This window comes from Fusarium vanettenii, assembly GCF_000151355.1.
Source record: "Fusarium vanettenii 77-13-4 chromosome 5 genomic scaffold NECHAsca_61_chr5_1_0, whole genome shotgun sequence".
Classification (NCBI taxonomy): domain Eukaryota; kingdom Fungi; phylum Ascomycota; class Sordariomycetes; order Hypocreales; family Nectriaceae; genus Fusarium; species Fusarium vanettenii.
This window is the reverse complement of record NW_003315828.1, coordinates 89,531-109,874: the sequence shown is the minus strand read 5'-3', so window position 1 is coordinate 109,874 and position 20,344 is coordinate 89,531. Positions and strand designations below refer to the sequence as shown.

The 20,344-nt window shown below is 47.5% G+C and overlaps 10 protein-coding genes across 10 annotated transcripts; 5 read left to right on the top strand and 5 right to left on the bottom strand.

The window, feature by feature from the left end:
- Window positions 1–157: 157 nt before the first annotated feature.
- Window positions 158–2,495, bottom strand: NECHADRAFT_39715 (uncharacterized protein; the record flags this gene model as incomplete). Its single annotated transcript, XM_003040572.1, has 6 exons — window positions 158–980; window positions 1,073–1,218; window positions 1,274–1,492; window positions 1,544–2,069; window positions 2,145–2,338; window positions 2,388–2,495. The coding sequence occupies 6 exons, from the start codon at window positions 2,493–2,495 to the stop codon at window positions 158–160; spliced, it is 2,016 nt and encodes a 671-aa protein (XP_003040618.1).
- Window positions 2,496–3,018: 523 nt separating this feature from the next.
- On the top strand, window positions 3,019–3,486 carry NECHADRAFT_93173 (uncharacterized protein; the record flags this gene model as incomplete). The annotated part of the gene is made up of 2 exons (XM_003040601.1): window positions 3,019–3,130; window positions 3,188–3,486. 2 exons carry the CDS (start codon window positions 3,019–3,021, stop codon window positions 3,484–3,486), a joined length of 411 nt encoding a protein of 136 aa, XP_003040647.1.
- An 829-nt stretch (window positions 3,487–4,315) lies between these two features.
- On the bottom strand, window positions 4,316–5,419 carry NECHADRAFT_39670 (uncharacterized protein; the record flags this gene model as incomplete). Its single annotated transcript, XM_003040571.1, has 1 exon — window positions 4,316–5,419. The coding sequence occupies one exon, from the start codon at window positions 5,417–5,419 to the stop codon at window positions 4,316–4,318; it is 1,104 nt and encodes a 367-aa protein (XP_003040617.1).
- A 337-nt stretch (window positions 5,420–5,756) lies between these two features.
- NECHADRAFT_39711 (uncharacterized protein) lies at window positions 5,757–6,872 on the top strand (the record flags this gene model as incomplete). The annotated part of the gene is made up of 4 exons (XM_003040600.1): window positions 5,757–5,852; window positions 5,914–6,198; window positions 6,253–6,582; window positions 6,636–6,872. 4 exons carry the CDS (start codon window positions 5,757–5,759, stop codon window positions 6,870–6,872), a joined length of 948 nt encoding a protein of 315 aa, XP_003040646.1.
- Window positions 6,873–8,296: 1,424 nt separating this feature from the next.
- Window positions 8,297–8,473, bottom strand: NECHADRAFT_39655 (uncharacterized protein; the record flags this gene model as incomplete). The annotated part of the gene is made up of 1 exon (XM_003040570.1): window positions 8,297–8,473. A coding segment is annotated over one exon (177 nt), but the record flags the coding sequence as incomplete, so codon positions are not given.
- A 1,547-nt stretch (window positions 8,474–10,020) lies between these two features.
- On the top strand, window positions 10,021–10,935 carry NECHADRAFT_79794 (uncharacterized protein; the record flags this gene model as incomplete). Its single annotated transcript, XM_003040599.1, has 1 exon — window positions 10,021–10,935. One exon carries the CDS (start codon window positions 10,021–10,023, stop codon window positions 10,933–10,935), a length of 915 nt encoding a protein of 304 aa, XP_003040645.1.
- Window positions 10,936–11,590: 655 nt separating this feature from the next.
- On the bottom strand, window positions 11,591–13,105 carry NECHADRAFT_68902 (uncharacterized protein). The gene is made up of 2 exons (XM_003040569.1): window positions 13,037–13,105; window positions 11,591–12,943 (listed from the first exon to the last, which is right to left on the bottom strand). The coding sequence occupies exon 2, from the start codon at window positions 12,909–12,911 to the stop codon at window positions 11,676–11,678; it is 1,236 nt and encodes a 411-aa protein (XP_003040615.1). The 5' UTR covers window positions 12,912–12,943; window positions 13,037–13,105; the 3' UTR covers window positions 11,591–11,675.
- Window positions 13,106–14,304: 1,199 nt separating this feature from the next.
- Window positions 14,305–15,602, top strand: NECHADRAFT_104292 (uncharacterized protein; the record flags this gene model as incomplete). Its single annotated transcript, XM_003040598.1, has 1 exon — window positions 14,305–15,602. The coding sequence occupies exon 1, from the start codon at window positions 14,313–14,315 to the stop codon at window positions 15,600–15,602; it is 1,290 nt and encodes a 429-aa protein (XP_003040644.1). The 5' UTR covers window positions 14,305–14,312.
- Window positions 15,603–15,726: 124 nt separating this feature from the next.
- Window positions 15,727–17,360, bottom strand: NECHADRAFT_39694 (uncharacterized protein; the record flags this gene model as incomplete). The annotated part of the gene is made up of 2 exons (XM_003040568.1): window positions 15,727–17,195; window positions 17,246–17,360. The coding sequence occupies 2 exons, from the start codon at window positions 17,358–17,360 to the stop codon at window positions 15,727–15,729; spliced, it is 1,584 nt and encodes a 527-aa protein (XP_003040614.1).
- Window positions 17,361–18,723: 1,363 nt separating this feature from the next.
- Window positions 18,724–20,047, top strand: NECHADRAFT_39653 (uncharacterized protein; the record flags this gene model as incomplete). Its single annotated transcript, XM_003040597.1, has 4 exons — window positions 18,724–19,060; window positions 19,180–19,724; window positions 19,801–19,874; window positions 19,924–20,047. Coding segments are annotated over 4 exons (1,080 nt in total), but the record flags the coding sequence as incomplete, so codon positions are not given.
- Between the last annotated feature and the right edge of the window lie 297 nt (window positions 20,048–20,344).

The window sequence follows — 20,344 nt, the reverse complement described above, 5'->3', positions numbered from 1 at the left end:
ACCGTGTCACCACGAATTCTGGAAATGCTCTCGACTTACAGACCCAAAAAGACCGTAGTCATCTGGCAGCCATTTCCAGCCAGGATCCACGTCATAGCTGACAGCAGGAAAGGCGTCGTTTGCAGAGAATTCTTGGAAGAGCTGCTCAGCCAATGGGTCATCCTGGGCATGCTGTAAGTAGGATGTTTCCAGCGCTTGAGAGCATTTTATCGTTCAAGCTGTAGACCAAAAGAGTACTACTGGTAGTCACAGGAATGCTTACCAAATAGCTATCCACGCTGTATAACCCGTACTGACCCTCATCACTGGGTACATCCGCCGCCAAGTCTGCTTCAGCATGCGCAAGTTCGGATAGAGTTTGACCGGCGACAGCCTGACTCTGGCTGCCCGCCGCGTCTTTCTCAGATGCGATACCTTCCATTCTCTGCTCTTGAACATGTTCGTATAGCGCATGAAGGCTCTGGCGCATACGCTTGGCCGGGTTCCACGCTGTTCCGAGTTCATCCAGTACAAATAGGCAGAGATCGATATACTTCTGGTTGCTGGACGGGTCCACATCTTCCCATCGAGAAGATAAAGCGTTTAGAAATATTAGAGCTGCAGAGAGTGTGCAATGCGTCGCGGTAATGGCGCTCCTACGAAAACTGCCAAATGTGCTCCGATATTTAGTCGCTACCTGACATACGCCCAATGCGGCCAGGTAGCTCATCTGTCTAGCCTTTGTAATGCTTGGCTCCTCCTCACTGCGGCTGGCTCCGTCGTTTTCAGTATTAGGCTTGGCGAGAAAGGGTTTGGTCAGTTGAATGTGTGCCGTGTGGTAGATCATGTGGATGGTGAAGAGAGCGGGAGGCAGTGACGGGGTATAGCGTTCGAGGAGCATCTCGTCGGGGAGGTCGTAACGCCAATTCTTCAACTTCAGAACGCATGAAGACCAAAATGAGCCCCTCTGTTCGCGGCTAAGGCCAGTTTTCGGGGCATATCTGGATGAAGTGAGCAAGTAATGTAGGATGGGTTGATTCTCTTGGAGAATTGAAGCTGGCAGTTCAAGACTGGAGGGCTATTGATCACTTACAAGGAGTTGAGAATGGTCTCCATGATCTGACATAAAGTGACTTGATAATAAAGTACCTGAGAGTGTTGCAGATATCGATCTGGAGTCGATTGATCACTTGTCAGAGGTGGTTTGACCCGAGGAAGCCCTACGGCGGCCTGGAAATCCTACACCTCTTGTCAGTAGACCGCCTTGTGGTCTTCCTGCCCGCCATATACTTACCAGGTAAGTACAGGTCCTTCCGGTGTACATCGCTGACAGCTTGTCCATGCAGTATATGGTCCAGTGGATCTGCCTACGAATGGAAACCTCTTCCATTGATAGAGGCGAGCCGGCATTGAGCTGCTGATAAACACCAAAGTCTAGGTTGATGCCCATGTCAAGTGCTAGCCTCATAGCTATGCCATAGTGAAGCCAGCTTGCAGCATCTTCGCCAAATGACTAGTGAGGGCCTTAGAAGCTGATTGAGGAACCCGGTGGGCATGTACTTACGCAATACGCCGTCGTGAGAATCATGGCAGCCTGGATTGTCGTCAGGCTGGGTGATTGAAGATCAAAGTACAACAGAACCTGGGCTTTTTCCAAGAACAGCCTCCCAGCAGTATTGGGGTCTTGCGGATCAGTCCGAACCTCGGCGCGGTCGGAATGCCGAGACCCTATGCACAGCACGCAGTTGAGCAGGAGGGGGCTGTACCATTTTCCATCCGTATGGCGACTCTGCCTAAACATGCGCTCGTCCACAGCCTGATTGAATGGCTGCTCCCACGTGAAGAAGAGATCGAGAAGGTGGTCTTCAAGCTCCGGGGAGACTGGATCCTGATCAAGAAGATCTTGGCAAAGACGGTTGAAGTTGGCTGTGGCTGCGCTGTACTCGGCTCTTTTCTTATGAAGACTCTTGAACTCTAGGCGTCCACTTGTTGGGCCAAAGTACCGTGCTTCGCCGTCCTGGTCAAAATTCATGGATTCATCTTTTGATAGCTCCCCACGGAGGGTCAGGTCGTCGCTTACTCCATCATTACTGACCAGGTATGCCGAGGACGAAGCCGGACGCACCGGCGGAGAAATAGCGGAGGGAGGTAAGCCCGAGGGCGACACCGCGTGGGCATTCGGCATGCCATCCGGGTCGATCGAGTGAGCCTGGAGCAGTCGCTCAAGGTGGTCTATCCGGCTGCGCAGAAGATCGACATACGACTTGGGTGCTGGGCGGCGCTTGTCTTCCTCCGTGGAGTAAGCACATTCGATGGCGCGTTCCGAGCATCTTGAACAAGACGGAGTTCTTGCGTCGCACTTTGCTCCGATCAGCCTATGTTTGGGTGATAAGGGGTAGCCGATATACCTTGACCCGCCTCCTCCTGCAATGTAAACAAGCCCTTGAGACATTTTTGCGGCCTCGTCTCGGAACTTGCTTTCCTGCTTCTTTGGCTTTCTCAGTCTTTTGCGGCATGTTTCCCACCGCTGACGCAGGTTCTTGCGAAATTGGAGACGGGGGAAGCAGTGACTACATGGATGGTTGTCAATTGCGAGAGGTGCTAGATTGGCTGCTTTGTCATGCACCCCTGATTTTCAAGAGCGGAATATACTTTCCGCTCCTTGCCCCACCCGTATGGGCACAACGTTTGAAGCCCTGGACGGAAATAGCAAGTGTCCGCGGACAAGCGGCGGCAGATGAAGTACATCCTCACCAGGTGGTTGAGGACCGGACCTATATGAACTCAATAAGCTCCACTCTTGTTTTCGTAATGTGATAATCTATCGGTAAATATATTCCATAGACCATGGCTTAACTCAAGGTCCTCTCCGCCACAAATGAATACGACTAGGCATTCAGCGGCATCCACCAAGCGTAAAATATGAACGTGACCCGTTTCCCAATTGTCTTTCACCTTAACATTTATCCTATGGTCGTATTGTAATTTCTCAAATTATTTCCTACTCTACATCTTTGCGAAATCTTAACCTCTGTTAAAATGGCCCAGTTCACCACTTACATCAGCAAAGGCTTCGGGGAAGCCGCCTTCAAGTCACATGCTTATGTCCAGGCGGCCAGAGTGGGCGACGTCATTCATCTGGCTGGCCAAGGTAAACCAGCATTACCCTACTGGAACCGTGGTTGCAAATCAACTGACGACACATCAGGTGGCTGGGACCAGGAGACGTTTGAGGTCTACAAGGAGATCGGCCCCCAAGTCGACCAAGCTTTTGCCAATGTCGACTATAACCTGAAAAATGCTGGTGGAAAGGGATGGTCCCAAGTCTTCAAGATCCGGTCATACCACACACAGCTCAACGAAGAGGCTCAGAACGCCATGGTTCGCAACTTCAGGAAGTGGATGCCTGATCACAAGGCAGTATGGACGTGTGTACAGGTTGGACGTTTGGGCGAGGATAACATGCGCGTGGAAATCGAGGTTGAGGCTTATGATCCCAAAGCTTAGTTTAAAGCATATTCGTTTAACGATGAAGCCCTGATTCCGAATTGCGATTCAAGATGGAAAATCTGGCGTGTGCTGTGGTTTAATGCGTCAATTTCGGATCGAGTCGCGGTCGTGAGTGAACATGAGTCACACGTTAGCACTCGAGCTTTGACAATGTTAGAACCACAGCTAGAATCAATCATTCTTCTACCTAGGAAAGTAGTTTTGAGGTACTGACAACAAAGCTAGCACAGAGCAAGGTCTATCATTTCATCCCGAGAGTTATGCTAGGATGGTCTTGATACAGAATTGAAGCCAATTTCAGTGCGTCGTTTAATGCAAAGCCACAGCCACGAGGACCTGCTACGGAACTTGGGCAGTACTGCCTTGATAGGATTAAGTCATGGGTGGGAACTTGCACCAGGGTCCGATGAAACAATGGGAACGGAACCCATTTTCCGCTCTCATGCTTATAAATCGCCTGACTACATTTGTGGTCCCTTGATGTGATTCTCATCCATGCCGTTCGATTAGATTCCGGTCACAAAAGGCAGAAAAATAAATCATGATGAAGGGAATGCTATTGAGAGGAAATAAAGCACGAGACCTTCCCCCCCTTCTTTGGCCAGGATTACACCTTAGCTTGTGTGAGACTTGAGCTACCATATCCGCATTGGGCTGGGATCAACACGCCGATGAAGCTCATTCGCTAGGTTTCAGAGTTCGTACGTTGGCGTTAATATACAGGTAAACGGATCAAGCCGAGTCTTGGATGGCTCTGTCTACAATATATTCTATTCTAGTATCTCTGTCTTTCCAAAGAGGCCGTCTGATCAAGGGATGCACTTTATCAGACTCCAATGCTTTTCTGGAATTCTGGAGAGAACTCATAGTCGGTATACCCCTTCAACGACCCAACATCGTAGAAGGTGCGTCTATCGTATGGAGTGAACGGGATGCCTTCTCTGATTCTAAAAGGCAGATCCGGGGTGGAAATGAAATGACGCCCAAAAGCCACCAAGATATTCCTCCTTTTCCACTTTCCTGTAACCTCTCGGGCGGATTCAGCCGTGTAGCCACCAGCCAGGATGACTGGTTTGCGAGCATCCCACGCATTGATGGCAAAGTCGGGCGGTTCCCTATCATCTCCATCAACGTTGCCATTAACCCGTGACTCGATCAGGTGCAAATATGCCAACTCCAGGGCCCCGAGTTCCTGGACAACATGCGTGAATTGAGGTATAGGATCAGCCATACGCATTCCTTGGTACCGTTGCCATGGAGATAAACGAACGCCAACTCGTTCTGCTCCAATAGCTTCAGCCACAGCTTGAGCAACCTCCAGAATAAAGCGAGTTCTATTCTCGATGCTGCCGCCGTACTCGTCCGAGCGAGTATTGCAGTTGTCCTGTGTGAACTGATCGATCAGATAGCCCCCGGCACCGTGTATCTCGACACCATCAAAACCGGCCTTGATACCATTTCGAGCTGCTTGAGCATATTGTTGAACGAAACGCTGGATTTCAAGTTTGGTGGCAGCTCTTGGAACGGCTGCATCTTTCTCGAATGGCTTGGCGCTCGAGCTGACGATGTCGAACCCTTCGGCACGCGCTACGTCAGGCATTGCTACGCGACCTAGGGCCCAAAGCTGTAGGAAGATGAAGCTTCTCTTTTCGTGTACAGCTCTGGTAACCTTCTTCCAAGCGTCGATTTGCTCTTGACTCCAGATGCCCGGGACGTTGGGGTATCCACCAGCCTCTCTAGATATAAAGGTAGCCTCGCTGATGAGGAGGGTACCGGGGACAGAGGCACGCTGTCCGTAGTACTCGGGAGCCAGGTCTGATGGGACATGATTGTCGTCAGCTCGGAACCTGGTCAATGGCGCCATGACGATGCGATGTTTGGTCGTGATTGGGCCAACCGCTAAAGGTTGGAAAAGCCGGTGGTCCGCCATGTTGATGATGTAGGATAACGAGCAAGCAATCAGGTCGGATATGGAAAGAGTAATGAAAAGAGCTTCAGGAGTTATTAGGACAAGATACGTATATATAGATATAGATATATATATATATATCCTTACGCTGGGATACTTATTGGTTCTTTCGGTGTTACCACGGCGCGATGACAAATTGAGGGTCGGACAGTTAAACATAATCTTTCTTTCTCGACGTCTAGAACTTTCTTTTCTTGATTTGTCATGAGCTCAAAATTATGCTCTAGCTTATAAGGTCAGGTTCATGACGTTCACATAACTCGTCTCAACAATGATATCCTTAGTTGAAGCATTAAGAATGCCGAAGAATCTTAGTGTCGCTGTCGTTGGTGCCACTGGCACAACCGGCTCAGCTATTATTGCTGGGCTGCTTGATTCCGGTGAAACCCATTTTGTGAGTAGAGTTTCTCATCCTGATCGGCTAGCGTGAAGTTGTTTTTGACAACTTTGGTTAGACCGTGACCGCTTTGGCCCGTCCCTCGTCCGTCGATAAACCGGCCTATGACGAGCTGAAGAGGCGTGGTGTGAAGGTCGTTCCGGCTGATCTTAGGGGAGCTGAGAGCGACCTTGTGAAAGCCCTCTCTGGTATTGATATCGTCGTGTCGGCTATTGTCTTTACCGAATTGGATGCCGAAATCCCATTGGCAAACGCAGCAAAGGTTGCTCGCGTAAAACGCTTCCTTCAATCAGCATTGATGTGCGTTATTCCTCCGAGGGGAGTGGTCAATTTTCGTGGACAGGTACGAGCCCTCATTTCTCCTTTGATGGCTTGGTTTAATTTGACTTGTCTGTAGAAAGAAGACATCCTCAACCACATCCAGAAGATCCGTCTTCCCTACACCTATCTTGACGCTGGCTGGTGGTATGACATTGCAGTCCCTCAGCCACCATCTCGAGCAGTTCAGAATCCCTCGGGGGCTTCCTATCAAGGAAAGCTTGGCGCAGACGGCAACATTCCCATTGCGGTTGCGCAGGTTAGCGATATCGGTCGATACGTCGCCAAGGTGATCGCAGACCCTCGAACGCTCAACAGGCGGGTGTTTGTGTACAATGAGATATACACCCAAAATCAGATATATAATCTAGTTGAGAGGTTGACTGGCGAAAAGATACCGAGGTCCTATGTGAGCTATCATCCACGCGTAATATGGAAAGTAGGACAGCTAACCTATTACAGGTCTCGAAGGAGGAGAGCGAGGCACTCATCGACGAAGCAAAAGCAGCTGTTGCGGCGAACCCTTCCAGCCTCGAAGCAATGGGTGGCCTGGTGTTAAATCAGCTTTTTTACTCGGTAACTATCCGTGGTGATAACACGCCCGATAATGCAAAGTACCTAGGGTATTTGGATGGTAAAGAGCTTTATCCCGCATTCAAGTTCACTACTATGGAGGACTACATCAAGGCCCGCATTTAGAATTATTAACTACCGATATACGGAAAGGAGATACAGGAGAGTAAAGAAACACAACATGGTCCGTCTTAGTCTCTTAACTTTATCCATCTTCTATCTTTGGTCAGTTACCACGATGTATCGGAACGGCGCCAAGTTTGTAACAGCGCCATCCTTGGACCTTGTTGACACAAAGGCGATGGGACAGGGAACAATTGCGCTGATACATAGCTTGTAGTTGTCCATAGGGTGTCGACCAGGTGCCCAGGGATCGATGGCAATATGCTTGTGGCCGTTGGGAGTGAGTCTTGTTCGCTCCATCGCCTACAGCCCAAGTCGTGTCGGGGGTCTGAATCACTTGGAAGGGAGCAGCAGTAGTAGCTTCCTCCCATGTTGGCCGAGAACACTCAAGTTTCTTGAAGTCTCCATGGTCGCCACGGTTGTGCGGGGTTTCACGATTGGCAGCTATTATTATTATGTTATGTGTTTCGAATCGTAACGTATATTCAAAATGAAGGAAAGTAATCTAAATGATTTATTTCCAAACGTACGGTCTTATTTAGATCCCATTTCAAATTGCTGTTCCAGGTGCTTTAGCGGTGAATGCACTAGTCAGCGGCGATATTAATAGAGAGTTATAGTTAGGTTGGCAAATGTGAGAGTGAAATGCTAGCTGCTTGGCCAAGAGCTCGAGGAAGGGGGGTAGGGGTAGTTCTAAGCAACCCAACGGAAATAACACAGCTAAAGGGAAATACTAGCATAGTCTCTCTTAGAACGTATAATTTGGATTAGTTAGTAATTACTAATATAGATCGCAGGGGTTAAAATTCTAGTACTAACATACATAATAAGTAAGTAAAACAGATAAGCAAGTAAAATAAAAATCCTAACCTCTAAGCTAGAGATCGCAATAAAAACACTATAAACTATTTAATTAATTAAAACTACTTACTATACTCTTCCCTAAATATCTTAATTACTACCTAATAGGTCCTTATATTATAGCCGGGCTAGCCGCAGATACTATAACGCCGAACACCCGGTCGCGCTAACCTCCTTTAACCACTACTCCGCGACGACTCGGCCACTACTTGCCTATTAGTATCTATTTAATTAATTACTTACCTTCCTTCCTCTACTATTATAACCCCTCTTCTTTATAATTAGGTCCTTTTTGCCCTCTGGCGCTAGCTTAGTATCTTATTTACCTCCCGAAGGTCTTTATTCTTAGTAGCTAATAAAGTAACCTAATATATAATTACCTTTATACCCTTCTTAAGAGACCTTAGGACTTTAAGGATTAACTCTAGGGAGCTATTTTAATGCCTTCTAATTTATCTTTCGAGGTATTTAGACTAAGACTAGGCCTTAAGTATAGTCCTTAGGGTCCTTAATGCCTAAGAGGTTAATTAATTAGATACCTCCTTAGCCAGTATTAGCGTCTATAGCTATATATTAAGCTTTAAGACTATAGTTTCTAGGTTAAGAGGAATAAGATTAGCTCCTTTAAAAGCCCCCTTAATATTTCTTTTTATTATAATAGCCTTATATATAGTATAAAAGGCTAGAAAGAACTTAGTCTTTAAAATATAAGTAATAAAATATTTAATTAAATACTTTATTTCTTAATTATAAGCCTTTTTTAGTATATTAAAGTACTTAATATTAAGAGGCTAGAGTAAATAAGATAAATAAGGCAGTATATAAAGCTAAATAATCTTCTTTTCCTTATAATATCTCTTAAATTTAATAAATTAATAACTTTTATAGCTATTAAGGATTAAGAGATAATAAGAATTAATTAATTAATTAATTATATACTAATTAAAGTATTTAAGCTATTTAAGACCTATCTCATTATTAGTTTAGCTATTTTAGGTTATTATAATAGCCTAATCGCCCGGGAGGTTATTTTCTTAGTACTAATTAGCGAGGTAATATTAGCCTATACTAATAATAAATAGCTAGATCGCCTAGCCTTTTATATTAATTACTTAAATAATTATAATCTATTCCTAGTTTCTAGGCTATATTAATTTTAGCTTTAAATACCTTTCTAAACCTATAATAACTATTTTACTTATAATTATGCCTATAAGAAAGCTAATCTTATTAAAGTTATAGATATTATTTAATTAGATATTATACTTCGCGATTATATTCGCTATAAGCTAAAACTAATTATAGATAATAATTAGATCTTTATATTTAGCTCTTTAGTAATTATATTTCTAAAAAAAATATATCTTAAGGTCTAAGTATCGCTTAATAAAGTTTAAAGCCTAATATATGCTAATTAGTAGCGCATCGCGATCAATAAGTAATTAATTAATTATTTCCTTTATACTATAAAGCCAGGGGGGAAATCCTCATAAATCTAAGTCAAGAATAAAATAAATAAGGATCTATTCTTCTAGATTAGATAGCTGACGTGATTTCTAGATAATATCGCGTCGAGATTAAATTCCCTTTTATCGACGCTAAAGAGTTATTAGGTTAACTATATAGATCTCTATAGCGCGTCGGAGCTTTAATTTTAGGTTATTTTAAAGGGCCTAAAGGGCAAGAAGGATTTTAGCCTCTCTATTAGACTATAATATACTAGGTAGTTAAGAATTAATTAATTAAATGGAGAAGATATAGGTTAAGGGATTTTTGTTTCACTTGCTTGTCTATTTCACTTACTTATTATATACGTTAGTTGAAGCCCGATAAATAAATTCCGGGGGTTGGGGGGCGGGGCAGGTCGAGTCTTGGCATCAAAGGGACCAAGTCACCTAATAGTCTACTCTGAAACCTTTGCGCGCGGGTCGGCATCCGGCTTTTTGCTAAGCGCGCGTGGTGGGCCCCGCGCGGTAAATTCAGACCGGCCGGAAACCGACTATTTCCATGTGTCCCCAGCTCTTGTCGCTCCTCGAAGGTCACTCTGGTAAGTGATTACCTTATGCGCGATTCTGTCAGCTTTTGTCAGCCTAACAGACCGGATCAAATGCCAGGTTAGAAACATGCGAAGAGTAAATACATGTTCTTCCCACGATGATGCTCCTGACAACCACCAATACTACCATCAGAATAACATCCTTTATAACAGTGCTCAGTCAGGCATTCGAATTAATTCTGTCATAACAATTCTGCATCAACAAAACCTCGCAGCCTCAGCCAACAATCAGCCATGCCCGAACTGAGAGCAATCAGCAAGGTCTTCACTGCCCTCGAACAAGCCGAGGGGGCTGGCGCCAGAGTTCGGCGCTCCATCGGCAGCACATATCAACGCAACTTTTCACCATTCCTCATGCTTGATCACATGAACGGAAGTAGTGGTGCAGGCTTCCCAGATCATCCCCACCGAGGACAAGAAACGGTATCCTATATCCTCAAAGGGTCCGTCGAACATGAAGACTTTGCTGGGAATAAGGGCGTCCTCAATGCTGGCGACTTGCAATTTATGACCGCAGGAAGAGGCATTATGCATTCTGAGCAGCCGCTGCCTGATCCTGAGGGAAACCCAGGAGCTGGCTTCCAGCTGTGGGTCGACCTTCCAAAGCACCTGAAGATGTGTGAGCCCCGATATCGAGATCTGAGGGCCAACGAAATCCCACGCGCCCATCTTGATGACGGCAGGGTCCTTATCAAGGTCATTTCAGGCAAATCTGGCAATATTAATAGCGCCAAAAACTTGGCATATACGCCTGTGTGGTATCTAGATGTCGAGATTCAACCGGGCGGCGCTTTGGTTCAGCCCCTACCCCAAGGCTGGAATGCTTTCTCTTACGTTTTCGAGGGCTCTGCCGACTTTGCATCTCCAACCGGTGTCTTAACCAAGGTTGAGCAGTACGGCACGGTGATATACGAAACCGGAGGAGATGTCATTTCTATTCAGGTTGCCGAGAACGCAGGCCGCAGCGTTCGTCTTCTTATTATCGCTGGCCAGATTCTAGACCAACCGATTGTTCAACATGGACCTTTTGTCTCAACTAGCGCCGAAGGAATCCAGCAAGCTTTTGAAGACTTTTACGGGAGCAAAAACGGGTTTGAGAGAGCGAAGGGATGGCGAAGTGAGAATATGAGGCGCAGGATGAGTATCTAGGGTACGACTCCTGCCCGTAACCCTGTGTCAGAACCTACTGGTTCGAAATATTTTATGTGAAAGTCGCTAGAATAATCATATAAATCGATGAATTATATACGCTGTTATCCATCATACACCGTTGCTATCTTTAGACTAGCTGCCTTGTCTTGAGAAAAGACAACTCTGAGCTACTGTGACCTTTCTGCGCCAAAGTCTTTGCCTGAAGTAGAAAGACCTTGTGAGACAGCGAATTCTTTGTAACGATGTCCATTACGTCCCCAGACCCAGGAGTCCCATGCTATCCCTCGTATGATTTGCCAAGGTTTAGCTACATGGAAAAGGCTCGATGTAAGCATCGGTCCAGGCTCATCAACCAATTTGCCTCGAATAGTTTGGGTTGGCTTCCTGTGTTGAATACCCCTGGCAAATCTGACCTGATCCACGATCATTGGTAATCACGGGTTGGATGACATTCTCTGATTAGACAAGGTGCCGATAAAGTCGCCGACCCCTTAATAATAACTGGTTGTGGCTGCTTTACAAATTTCTCCGCCTTGTCACTAAGCCCCGCTGGTTGGCCCCCTGAGCTTGAAACTATCGGATTATTTATCAAATTTGTCCGATATGAGCTTGTTAGGTCACTCTCAAGATACATGAAAGCCTTCCGTTCGTTAGCAATCTTATTAGAATAGAAAGGGTTTTTTATGAGTAATTTTTCAGCAATAAGGCAGCTCATACTATGCATTGTCCTCGCTCACTTAACCCGCACGAGCAGCCATTGCAAGGTGACACCTTCGAAAAACGCCAACAGAGGTCAAAACCAATGCCACCAGTTCCCAGGCAAACAATACTGGCAACGCATAGTGTAGCTTGGGGTTACAGCCGAGTGACCAAATATTTATCAACACTTGATAATAGTTGTGAGCTGGAAACATGTAGCCAATGTGATAGAACCCCGGGCTTAGTTGAAAGGGCAACAACACCGACGTGATGTTGAAGACTATCCACGATATCAGAGCCATCGGGACAAAAGAGGATTGCAACCATATCGTGAATATCTCAAAGATAAGGAAGTTGATGTGGGCAAAGAGCCATAAGGTGATCCAAGACAAGACAAACTGGTTTCCGTTGACATCCCAGCCTGCCCTGAAAGCCCAGATCGCGCCCATGGTTAGGAGTGAGCCAATAAAAGTATAAGACAAAGTGATCATGTTCCGAGTAATTATGATGCGGTATGGATTTACGAGGGTATATACTTTGAGTTGGGCATAGCGGCCGTTGAGAGTGCCCAAGTAAAAGAACTGTTGCATCAGAACGATGATGATGACGACGGTGTTGTAAATCGCTCGTGAGCCTTGTGGTGTCGGTTTGATGTTGATGGACTGGAGTTCCCATGGATTTGCAAAGGCCGAAAGGGCAGCCGGGCTGGTTATAGATGATATGTTGGCGGTCCCGTTTGCCGTAGTATATGCCACTCTTGCAGTGTCGGATAGTAGCTGTAAGTTGACTGACACAGCAGAATCGATGATAGATGAATAAAAGGCCTCATTCCATATGTATCCCATAGCATCCGTATTGTTGTATGTCTTGTCACCCGCCAATGCTTCGTGCAGTCTCAACGACGCGCCCTTAACCACGTAGAGAGCGCCCCAGTATTCAGTCCTGCAAACAGTGCCCACCAGGTCGTTTATTGTTGGAAATTCCGATGCTGGTCTTTCGACCAAAGTCGGGAATGCTTTCCCTTCGATGCTGGCATACGCAAGCCGCACAGCACGACCGATGGCATCTCGGTCGTAGTCAACAAAGGTGATTCGAATATTGTGAGTGTGGTCTGTCTGCTGAAAGAGGGATCCAAGTATATAGCAGAATAGACCGAAGAAAAGGAGCTGGAAGTAGATGAAACTGGTGCCAGCTAGTTTGAAGAAGAGTTGGGGAGTCTTTCCAGGCACAGGTTCGTCCCTGGCCCTTGAGTAAAAAGACGAAATGAGGTGCATTCTAGATCACGGCCGGTTTCGGTAGACTTGATCTACAGAACGAGGTGATTAGTTTGACGGCATAAAGTGGAGGGCATGTACAATAGCTGTCGGTGAGTGGTGTCGGCTGGGCATTTCACACTCACTCTGGCGGTGCTTATCTTCGTATCATCAACGTTCCTTTGTAGGGGTGACCGGCAATTTGGTGAAGCTCGAGGCCCAGTGGACGATGTATCAAGCGTTGACGTCTTGAACAGAAGGCGTCTTTCAGTAATGTATCAGGAGAAAGTACAGCAAGCTAACATTAAACTTTTTAGCCCCTCAATGAACTTCCCAGCCCCCCAGTCTAATTATAATACACACGGTCTATCTTCCGCATCGCCGACAACCGACAAGAGTTTGTGAACCGGATGGTTTATGTAATGATACGTAATCGCCGACCATCCCGCCATGCCGGGCCGACAGAACCATCACAGGCCCCGACAACACCTAAAAAGAAGGATGTATAAAGACCCCGTTATGGACTTCTGGGAGATAAAACCCTCTGACTCATTTAGAGAGTGTATCGAAAATTCAGGCACGGTTTATCGGTTATGTTCGCATCTTCAGGCGCTCCGTCAAACGCATGGTTCTCTCACTCTCGCTGACGGTTCTCGAGTTTTACAGACATCATAAATGCAAAAAGTACTACCATACTCCCTCCCAACGACCCTTAGAATATTGGTGACACAAATGCCAATAACAATGATCTATATGATGGTGATCGACAATCGGCGGCCATAATGGGGGGCTATCATTTATAACGAGAAGGACAAATACCCTATACCTGTGTGTCCAGGATGTAATGCGTCTGAGTTGCTGCATGTCCTTAAGGAAATGAGAGAGGATAGAGCTTGTATGGTGATGAGGAACGAGGCGAGTCTTTCCCTAACCCCTAACAACGACGGCTTACAGGCCCGGAGGCTGTCGGGGCTGGCTGGATGTAAAACCTGATTGATAACTCAAGATGGCTATTGGCCATACACAGCCATGTTCTCAGTCATGTGTTTCTCTTGAGTAATTACAACAGATGATAGCAATATCCACAATCTGATGCAAAGTTCGTATCTTGATCTCCAAGATCCACAGTCTAGCCGACCCTTCCGAAGTTGCCGTTGAGCCCCATTGTATTCTGTTCTCTTCGACGTCATTGTACTTCTTCGAGTCTTGTTTTGCCTTTTCGTCGGAAAATTACTCACCTAGAAACTCAATTGATGATGAAAGAGCGCAAAATACTCACAAGGACATGATGTAATTGTCGCGCCATGAAAGATAACCGAGGTTATAGGTATGATGTATAAAGATATAAGAGTTTCAACTGCAACCTTTGCCAAGCCTCGCATCATCAACCGATTTTCTCCATCCACGTTTCAATCCTTCACAATGGCTCCTGTAACAAGTTCTGATGTTCTCGAATACGAAAAGTCCATCTTCGATGCTGGACTACACTTTGCGCGACCTTCGTTCACCTTTCAGTCCTCGGAATGGGAGCCTATGGCCAAGAAAGTACTCTCTGCAACCTCCTGGGGCTACATCCACGGCAACTGCGGAGCTGGCTCAACATACCAGAATAATCTCATCTCTTTCACGCGTTGGTCAATTGTGCCTAGGCGCCTAGTGCCCAGCCGAAAGGATGATGCTGGCAACGAGAGGTTTTCGGACACGACGACAACGGTTCTCGGTCAAACTCTGCCCTTCCCGGTTGCTATTGCACCAATTGGTGTGCAAAAGATCTTCAATCCTGAGGGAGAGTCTGCTACTGCCAGAGCCACTGCCTCACTTGGCATCCCGTATATCTTGAGCACAGCATCAAGCACAAGCATTGAGGACGTGGCAGCTGCAAACGGTGCCGGTGCCCCTCGGTGGTACCAGCTTTACTGGCCGAGCCGTGAGCATGACGACTTAACCATCTCCCTCTTGAAACGAGCCAAGGCAGCCGGTTACACCGCTCTCTTTGTCACACTCGATACTTATGTGCTTGGATGGCGTCCTAGTGATCTGGACAATGGCTACAACCCGTTTATCCATCCAGACCATATCGGCGTCGAAATTGGGCTGACAGACCCCGTCTTCCAAAAGAAGTTCAAGGAAGAACATGGGTACGACATCTCCAGTGCTCCCAGTGGTGTGTACCAATCAGCTCAAGGCGGAACAACCAGAGCGAGTCTTGGCCCGGCAGCCCGAGAATGGGCCAAAATTGTTTTCCCCGGACACTCACACTCTTGGGAAGACGTCGAGTTCCTAAAGAAGCACTGGGACGGACCTATCGTTCTAAAGGGCATTCAGAGTGTGCACGATGCTAAGAAATGTGTTGAAGTGGGCGTCCAAGGAATTGTTGTGAGCAACCATGGTGGAAGACAGCAGGATGGTGGAGCCAGTAGCTTGGGAATGCTGCCCAAGATTGTGGATGCTGTTGGAGATAAGATCGATGTCATCCTTGACAGTGGTATCAGATGCGGTGCTGATATCATCAAGGCAATTGCTCTGGGAGCCAAGTGTGTCCTCATCGGTCGACCATATGCGTATGGATTGGCACTTGGGGGAGAAGAGGGAGTGAGGCATGTGCTTCGAGCCATGTGTGGTGATTTAACCATGAACATGCACCTTGCAGGTCTCCGTGACATAAATGAAGTCACTAGGGATATTCTAGTCAAGGAGTCGGATCTGGTCTAATGGAAGGATTCAAAGGGTTCAAGTTTGGTTCAATCTATTCATCATGAGACGGCGCAATCCACACGCCTTTGTTCCTAATTACAAATTCAATATCAAATTCGCTATGCTCTATGCTTTTCATCCATCATTCCTCTTCACCAAGGTCTCTTCGCCACACCTTGACAGGCATCTCTCCCAAGATGTGGTTCATTGTCTCTTCCCGCTTGAGCTCAAAGCCTGCAGGCAGAGCAAAATCGTACCTGTGCACAATAGAGGCAAGGCAAACAGCCTGCTCAAGGTAGGAGATGTTACGCCCAATACAGCCTCTAGCACCAGCTGAGAAAGTGATGAAAGAGGACTGGAGCTCCTTGCCCTTTTCGCCAAGGAATCTCTCCGGGAGGTACTTTTCAGCCTCTGGGTAGGCTGTCTCGTCACGGTGCGCCACGAGAGCTGAGATTCCAACAGTGGTGTTGCCTGGGATGTACTGTCCCATGATGGTTGTGCCTTCAGGAGGAGTCTTACGAGCGAGACTTTGAGGAGTAGGAGGCCAGAGTCGAAGGGACTCGTCCAAACAGGCTCGAAGGTAAGGAAGATGCTTCACCTTGTCGTAAGGAGCAACCATCTCATCAGGCTCCAAAACCGAGTCGATCTCATTTCGCAGGGTCTCCATCTTGTCAGGGTTGAGAAGCAGCTGGTAGAGGACGTTGGCAAGGGCGATAGCAGTAGTGACACTTCCGGCGTTCATCATGATGTTGATTTCGGCAACAACCTCGCCCCATTCAAGGTTATGGGGGTTACCGCTCTTGTCCTCCATGAGAGCTTGGAAGAAGTCATCAAGCTTCTCACCAGCATTGTAGCGTTGCAGTCGGAGGTTCGCACGGCGGAGGACAATGGCATCCCAGCCTCGGCTCGATTCGGACATGCGTCTGTAGTAAGGGATGATGTTGGAAATCTTGTCGAGCAGCTTGTAGTTATCGTAGCTCCAGAGAAGGAGAGATTGCTTGCGAGCAGTGGGATAGAGGCATTCTCGGAGGTTGGCTTCAAAAATGGTGCCGTTCTTCTCCTGGGCTTCGACTCGATCGTGACCCCGGTCAAGGAGACCGAGTTTCTCAGAAAGGCCAATGTCAGCAATAGCATCGAGTGAGAAGAAGTTGGACCAGGCGCGGAAGTCGACGTTGACGTCCTCGGGATTGGGGTACTTGACACCCTTGGACAAAGGAGCCGTGCAGCACTTTTCAAAGTGGTTCATCATTCTCTGCACCTTGTCGGCGACCTTGTATTCCCATTCCTCGAGGTTCTTGAGAGCGTAAGCAGAAGAGAGAACCTTTCTCTTTCGTGCGTGGTCGGGCTTGTCGATGACATCGGCCAAGTGGAAATGAGTTCCGGCCGTGAGCACGTACGATTCGTCTTTGATGCAGGGGGTGCCGTGGCCGTAGATACCCTTGATAGCCTTGACACTACCAAAGGACAAAGTGTTTGGGCCAGTTCGAAGGATTGGCTCCGTCTTGTGCATCTTGGCCATTGCGGAAGATCGGGCGCCTCCATGAGCGAGGATCATGAAGGGGAGGTTGGACATGCCCGAGAAGGTAGACATGTTTGGGAATCGTCGAAGACCTGGGCATGGTAAGTATTGAGGCAACACAGAAAGAAAGAATGTATTTTACCTTTAGAGTCTCTGAGGTAAAGAACAAATGGGTAGATCAGGAAGTAGATGACTGCGACAACCCCCAATGCCGCAGCATAGGGCGTGGTGCCCAGAGAGGCGACCGAGACTGACATTTCTCCGGCCCAGGTGAAAGAAAATCGGCTAAGAAGATGGATGATACAGAAGAGGTTAGAGTAGAAATAGGACAACTTGGAAAAGGCCGTCGCCACTTGTGCTCAGAGAGCAGTAGAATTGTTCTAGAAAAGGAGTGCTGATCAGAGTAGTAAACCACAACCACCAAAGCCATGGCAAGCGTCCTTTCTTATACACATCGACCACAATGTGGACATCAACCACCAAAGACCCAATCTTCATCAAGATATTACCGTGTTGGGCATCCCACGCTAGAGAGACGGTGCCTCCGTCTCGTGAGTCCAAGGGCTTCTCTCCGCCCCCCGCATTTACCCCGCCCCCGTCTCCGCCACGAGCTTGGACATTTTCCCTGCAGGTCGAAAAGGGATATAAACAGCGAAGCCCTGACCCGCTTCTCGACCCTTGCCTCCCATCTCTCTTCGTCCCGTCTTCTTGCTGCCATGCCGCCCACCGGTCCTCGGAGGCCCGGGTGTGAGGTAAGTCCCCAAGTTGCCTATCCTGATCATCCGGGACTGATCTCCTTCCTAGAATTGCCGTGCGAGGCAAGTTGTCCCATTTCCTCTGATCTCACAGGTGACGACATTGTCTGACAGAATCCCATCTTGATAGACATCTAAAGTGTAAGTACCGAGCAGCTGCACAGTTCAATGTGTTTGTCGCAGGTACCCTGACTGGCTTATCTTGCAGGTGACGGGGAAAAACCCTGCGCGCAGTGCGTCAAAAAGAACATTGACTGCAACCGAAATCTCAGGGTTCGCTTCCGGCACAAATCCAAGACCGGGTGAGTAGCCGGCTAGACCGGAACACGATCAAGATGCAAGATGCGACAATACTGATTGATTTATTAGAGACCCTCATCCCGAGTTTTCCTCCTCCCAGGTTTGGTGCAAGACAGCTGGCAAGAGACTCAAGTTTCTCGATCAAAGTCTAGAGGTTGCTCGGTATTACGACGACGATGCCGAGTCGGACGGGGAATCACGACAACCCCTGCAACAGCAGAATCTTGATCGGAGCACCTCCCCACCTGGTCCTGTTCGACAGCCAGTAGCATCTCTCGAGACTGCTTCAAGTGCCGGTTCTGCGGGTCTTGCGCAGCAAACAGATCGCGATTACGTCTCGCCCATTCAAGGGTCATCAGGGAGTTCTCCCCGACTCGATCCTGGCCTCTCACAGCCATCCATCTTCTCCTGCCAACGGCTGCATCATGTACCCCTACCTGGATACGTTGGCAGCAGCATTGCGGCCTTAGGCGGGCCTCATCAATATCACCCCTTCTCTAACCATAGCCCGTCAAGCTCCAACTCCTTCTCACATGATCGCACATCCACCAATACCAACCTACCACCTGCACCACTCAACGATCGCACCAGGGCGAAGCTCTTTCGTCATTACATCAAATATATCGCTCCCGCATTCGACTCTTACGACCCAACTAGATACTTTTCAACATCCGTTCCATCGATAGCCGCGACATGTCCCGCATTTCTCGAACTGATTCTGGTTGTTGCCGCTAGACATCATCAAGCTGTTCAAGGCGGTGCTCCAAACCTTGAACTCGATGTCTATAGGCGGCAGCTTCCATCTCACGATGATTTCGTAGAGCAAATGATCCAGTCGGGCATGGACATGGCACATCTGGACGTTGCTGTTCTACTCTATCATTTCTGCGAAAACCTGCAAGGTTAGATATCCCCCTCATCTGCGCTCAACTTGACAAGAGCAAAATTCCTTCTTGGGTTCTCTATTCAGTGTTGTTTTGACCCTATGATCTGAAGCAGACTCACTAACATGTACCTCCAGCCACCTCAATGCACAATGATGCCTCATCAGACTTGATCCCCCCACATCTAGACATGTCCAGGCTGCATGTGTCCCCTCTTTTGACTCAAATCCCCGTCACGTTTCACGAAGCCGTAATGTGGGCATGTCTAAGACAAGAGTTGTTCCTGGCAGTCATGAACCAAACCCCCATCGATCAAGACAAATACCGATCCAGCTTGGAACATCTCACTCATACCAGCGATGATTTTTCCAGGACAAACAGAATGCTGCTTAAGCTCATGAACGTGGTCAGGTTTTGTTTCGGAGAGGGGAAGGATACGACTACCTATGATGAACTCCTCGAATCGACTGCCTCCTGGATGAGGAGTACTCCAGCTTCCTTCACTCCAGTCATGACACGACGAAAATGCAATGGGGCACCCTTCCCTGAGATCTGGCTGCTGAATGATTGTATTGCTGCGGGGCTCCAGTACTACCATCTTTCGAGGATACTCTTGATAGTCCATGACCCTCGCGTACCTCGTCTCTGTCGAGCTCGGAGGGAGGCCTCTCGTTGGATTGATGTGAGTAGAGTGCAAACTACTTGCAACTCTGATACGCTTGACTCTGGATGCATGGTGCAGTAGCTGACTCAAACAGGCCCAAGTAAGGAATGATCTGGAGATTATTTGTGGAATCGCCGAATCGATGAGTAAAATCAACCCGATGCACATGTAAGTCTAGATTTTATTTCTCTTGTTCAGCTAGCTAACCCGTTTCCAGAACTGCTTGCATGGCGATCTCGATGGTCGGAGATCGCTGTTCTCAGAGAAGTCAGCAAGGTGCCGTCATCAATATCCTGGACAAGACGACTACAGAATTTGCGTGGTCTACTGATCTTGCGTAAGTATCTTTGAGTTTATGCTGCGGTTCTCAAGACTAACGACTTGGATAGAAGGAAGCATCTCCTCGATTCATGGGGATGGCCAACTGGGATGGAAGAGTCATGTTATTCCTAGGTGATGCGTCATTCGGCTGCTGTCCGGGGCCTTCTGTATGAGTATTATTATATCACGAATTGGAGAGTGTATCACGAGTTGTGTCATCGTCACTCTCCTCTTGTCCCAATAGTCACAGAATCCTGTTTGGTGATTTTGATCACCTGTTCATTCTCAGTTCCATTTCCAGTGTCTCTGGTTGCAAA